Source organism: Sinocyclocheilus grahami, unplaced genomic scaffold, assembly GCF_001515645.1.
Source record: "Sinocyclocheilus grahami isolate Dianchi unplaced genomic scaffold, SAMN03320097.WGS_v1.1 scaffold148.1, whole genome shotgun sequence".
NCBI lineage: Eukaryota > Metazoa > Chordata > Actinopteri > Cypriniformes > Cyprinidae > Sinocyclocheilus > Sinocyclocheilus grahami.
In genome coordinates this window covers 527,721-532,418 of record NW_015505327.1, presented here as the reverse complement: position 1 = coordinate 532,418, position 4,698 = coordinate 527,721, and the positions used below count along the sequence as shown (strand labels likewise).

The 4,698-nt window shown below is 35.6% G+C and overlaps 1 protein-coding gene across 1 annotated transcript in view; it reads left to right on the top strand.

The window, feature by feature from the left end:
* The first annotated feature begins 1,062 nt into the window (after positions 1 to 1,062).
* The window catches only part of rab11fip4b (RAB11 family interacting protein 4 (class II) b), a 28,344-nt gene continuing 24,708 nt past the window's right edge, over positions 1,063 to 4,698 (top strand). The window contains exon 1 of the mRNA XM_016281246.1: positions 1,063 to 1,107. Coding sequence (XP_016136732.1) covers positions 1,080 to 1,107 — 28 coding nt within the window. The 5' untranslated portion in view covers positions 1,063 to 1,079. The remainder of the gene's footprint in view (positions 1,108 to 4,698) is intronic.

Here is a 4,698-nt window from a genome sequence, read left to right as displayed (position 1 = left end):
GTGTGCAGCTTTTTCAGTTTCACCCACAGGACCTCCCCTGAAGCCGGTTGCCTGACAACAGCCATAGAGATTGAGAAGGAGAGAGTAGGAGTGGCTGGAAACCCACAACTGCTGTCAGAGCTTCTGTGAGTGTGTAGAGGGAGGGTGTGTGGTCAAGCAAACCTGAATTGTGCAGTGTGTTTGCACAAGTTTCAGAAACTATTAGATTAATTCATGAAGTGAGCAGATAAAAATAATCAGCATAAGGATTCTCTCTCTTTTCCTTGACTGTGGATTACAGTAGTTAAGGACTTTTGAAAAGAACCTTACCAGTGGATGAGGCCTCACCTGTTTCGATTTGAGTTGGATGTCAACAGTAGATGAAGTAGACTGTGAGGAGTGGAAGAGATCATGGTCACTCGGTTGTGAGTGACAAGGTAAGAGGAGCTCTTTATATTGTGTTTACAAAAAAGAGGAAAGGACTTAAGGAATATAAGGAATTCATGTCAAGTGTTTCATGTTTGTGTTGCTCACTCATGGATTACATTTACTTGTTCCCTTCTCATTTTTGTTACTTCTCACACTCGATTTAATTTGTTTTCTCCCAAGTCTGACATTCTTTACTACCACTAATATGCCAAGAGTATGTCTTTTGTTGGTTTCCAATCTTGTTCTCTGTTATACCTGTCTCTCTCTCATTGTTAAACTGTCTGATTGCCCTGCAGTTGATAATGAGATTAATAGTTAATTGAGGGCAGCTGGCAACTTGTGTGTGCATAAACCTAAAAGTCATTTATAGTAGCAGCAGACATAATAAATATATAGGTCAAATTATGTTTCACAGTTGTTTCTGACCTTGACATTTGAAACTAAGGACCAATGAGAGTGATTGATATTAGAATGCAATTAACATGAATACTATATATACACCTTTAAAACCTGGTAGAAGCTAGACTGTTATGAAGTTTTGAAGAATATGCTCACTGTAATATCACAATTTTATCTAAGGTAACAAAAGTCTTAATCATATAATTGACTATAATTGCTTTTCCTGGAACACATAGAACGCACCTCATCAGGTAACTAAACCAGCCTGAGCCATGACAGATCATTTAGAATGTATTCTAGGTCAGTTTTTTTATATATGATTTGAGTGTCAATGAATATGGGTGTCAGTTGCTTAAATATCTGGTCTGTAACTGAAACCACAAACACAGAATTTCCTTCAAATTGTAGTTGTCTAGTTTATCTCAAATTAAATATATTAAAACTGCTGCTGATAGTAGACTTTGGAAAACGATCACCATTACACATATTTTGGCTAACTTTAATATTGGATTTTTAAAAATACATAACTTTGTATTTTATGAAGTTAAATTGTTATTGGAAGTATGTAAATGTGACTGTGGCAGCCCAGCTGTCCCTATCTATCATCTTGCTGACATTTTTGTTATATCACCTGTCTCTCACCCTTGCAAACAGTCTTTCTTTTTCTTTCTCTCTGCTGTCTCAGTTAGTTTGAGTCTTCTAAGTATAGACACGACAGGACCAGGGAATACTTGAATTTAATTGCTCACTTGAACTTCCACACACTTAAAGTATTGTATAAAATGCACACCAAGCTGCAAAAAACCTATGAAAAGCTGTCAGAATTTATATTTTGACCGCTAATGAATTGTGACATTTTTAATTAGAAAAAAATGAAATTTGATATTTAGAACACCTACAACATTTATTCAATATGTATGATATTTAGCAGCAGACGTGCTTTGAGAAATTTTAGCTTTTTTGGCTTTGACAACTGTGTTGTTAAAAGTCCTCTTGAAATCCCTGTAAGCCTTTTCTGTATCTCTGTGTCAAGATATCTCTCACACAAAACCCCTCGGCTTGAGTTACCACTTTAGCACAGTGCAGGTTTCGATGCACTTTACAAGCTGCACAGTACAGCCTAAACAATGACCAGCTGTATGTTTTAAAAAATAAATGAATAAATAAATAAATCATTGGTATAGCGGCCAGGCACAATCTACACTGTACATATATACAGATACATATAGTACCACACAGAAATAGTATGTTTATAAATGTAAACTTTGCTGATCCATTAAACGCACTGTTTAAATCTGAGAATTATGCATTTGGAAAGTAAACCTGCTCCTGGCAGGGAGTGATTGCTATTGACAAAGCTGTAGTTTGAGCACGTTGTTTTTTATTATTGCAAAAATTACAGTGCGTCTCAGGATGGTGACTCATTGGTTCCTGTGCATCAGCTTGGCCTTGACAGATCTTTTAGTTTTTTTCCTGGGTGTGTGTGGGAGTGAAACTGTCTCCTCACATTTCAGTGAGAAATGTGAATCAGTATGATACATTATACTGTAATCATTATAAAAATGGAAAATACACTCATCACTTCTGTTCTAAAACTGTGCTGATTCCAGATTTTCAGTATGTAAGAAAATACCATGAGATACCATGGCACATGGTCAAGATTTATATGCGGCAATATTAGACACTAGATTTTACATGGCAATAAATTCTTACATATGATCTCAGCTCGCCTCTTCACACACACAGTAATGCCAGTGTGCAAATGCCTATTGGAATCTTCTCCCTGTCTCCTAAAATGATTTCATTCTTAGCTGAACAGGCCCTGAATTAGTGGTCTGAATATTCTCATTAGAACATACTGTGTCTAACTATTTCCCCCTTTTCTAATGTCATGTTAATATCAGTTTGGTTTGGCAGGATCAAAAGGTAATGTGTTCAGATTTTGCTTCCAGAATTACTTTTTACTGCAGTGAATATTTGTCATGGTAGGTTTATTTTTGAAAGTCAATTTCTGTATTGGGACATACATACCTTAATTCTTTGGCTACAAGAAAGCTATTGAACATTTTCACCGTTTCTGCTCAGGAAAAAAGATATGGGTTAAGTTACAATTGAACCTCCCATTAAACAATCCATTATACAGCCTATTATTTATTTTATATATTATTATTTATTGCACTAAAACAATTAGACCAATTCATGAAACAGCAGAAATTTTAAATGTAGCCTATATAACAAATATCAAACCATTGGAACATTTATTAACTTTGATATTTGAGTTATCTCATGTCCAATCCAGGGAAGTTATTATAATGGTAAATTTTAACTTGGAATAGCTAGTTGCAACAGTCTTTTGTGATTTGTGTTATTGAACTTTTATTTGAAAACCTCATAGTCCTTGAGATATAGTGAAATCTTGATATAGTATGATGGTTAATCTGTGACATCTCCAAGTAGATCCAGTCTCCTATACACACATTTTGTGACTTAAAGAAAATTGATTTGATTCAAGGTAAAATCATCTATTGACTGTGTAAACTAATGAACTTAACCAAGAGTTTGAAGAGAGTATGCACTATATGGGTAGAGCTGTTGTACGTTTCACTTGCTTTTGATTCAAGTTAGTAAAGAGGCCTGATGGAGATTCCTATGAATTCTCTAGGCAGTGAGCAGTTAAATGGAGCTTATGATGATAAGCTGTTAATGAGATGGAAATGAGAACAAGGCCTGGGGGCTCTTTGGTTCAAGGGCGGACATGAGATGTAACATTCCAAAAAAGTGTCCAGAAGACCCTGATGTAGGCTATTGATCCTGTAGTTCTCTTTAGCTGCACTCATTCTGCCCTGGGGAAGGATTATGTTTTTATAATTTCTCCTTCGTGATATTGCACGAGTTTACCTTTCTAGCTTCTGTTGTTGCATTTCATGTAATTACCTGACTATACCAGTTTGTTGTTTTGAGAGCAGTGTTTCACCCTGCATGAAACAGAGACTTCTCTAAGAATTATGTAAGAGGCAGGTGGAGAGGTTTGTCATTGCTAAGCTTACTCTTCCTTGTCTTACTTATTCCTAGTATTGTGTTTGAAGCCAGTCACAGGCTGTTTTTTTCTTTTCTTTTTTGTCCTTTTCACTTCACCTGGCTTCGGAGTCATTTAATAATTCATGCTCCTCTTGCTTTCTGTCTAAATTAGACTCTGCTAACTGCACTGTAAAAAGTAATCACTGAATCTACTTAAGAAAAGCGAGTAAACATAACTGATTTTTACAAATTTGTTGAATTTACTTAATTACACTGTGTTATGTGAACTTTCAGGTGGATGCAATAGTTAAACTAAACAACTTTAGTAAACAGTGCTTAAAAGCATCTAGTTTGTGGGATTAAATCCCACTATGTGCCCTAATAACTCTAGACCAGTAGGTGGCGGAAGTGCACCAATAGGTGGCAGAAGGTTGGTTTAAACAAAACATCACCAGAAGAAGACAACGAATTGAACTTCAGAGTCGGATCGTGTTTGAAATGTGGCCGCAAGATTAGGTAAGTTTTTGGTGATCTACTTATAAACTATATTGTCACAGTGTGTGCTATCATTTCTGAGGAAAAGAAAAGGCAGACTTTATTAGTTTTTACTGACGAGCATTACTGTAACCGTTAGTTAGCGTACTAGCTAGCCAGTGGCTTACAAGCTAGATTACAAACATCGATCTTCCTCTTTACTGCTAGTTATAACATGAAATAAACGTGAGTAAGCATCATAAAGTATGTTGAGCAATACAGTACAACTTAATGAAATTTATCATGTCTTATGTAATCCGTTTTTTTTAATAGTAATATATAATGTGTGTCAATGCCCAGCACTAATTATAACCATTTTCTTGTCATATTCTATGTGCT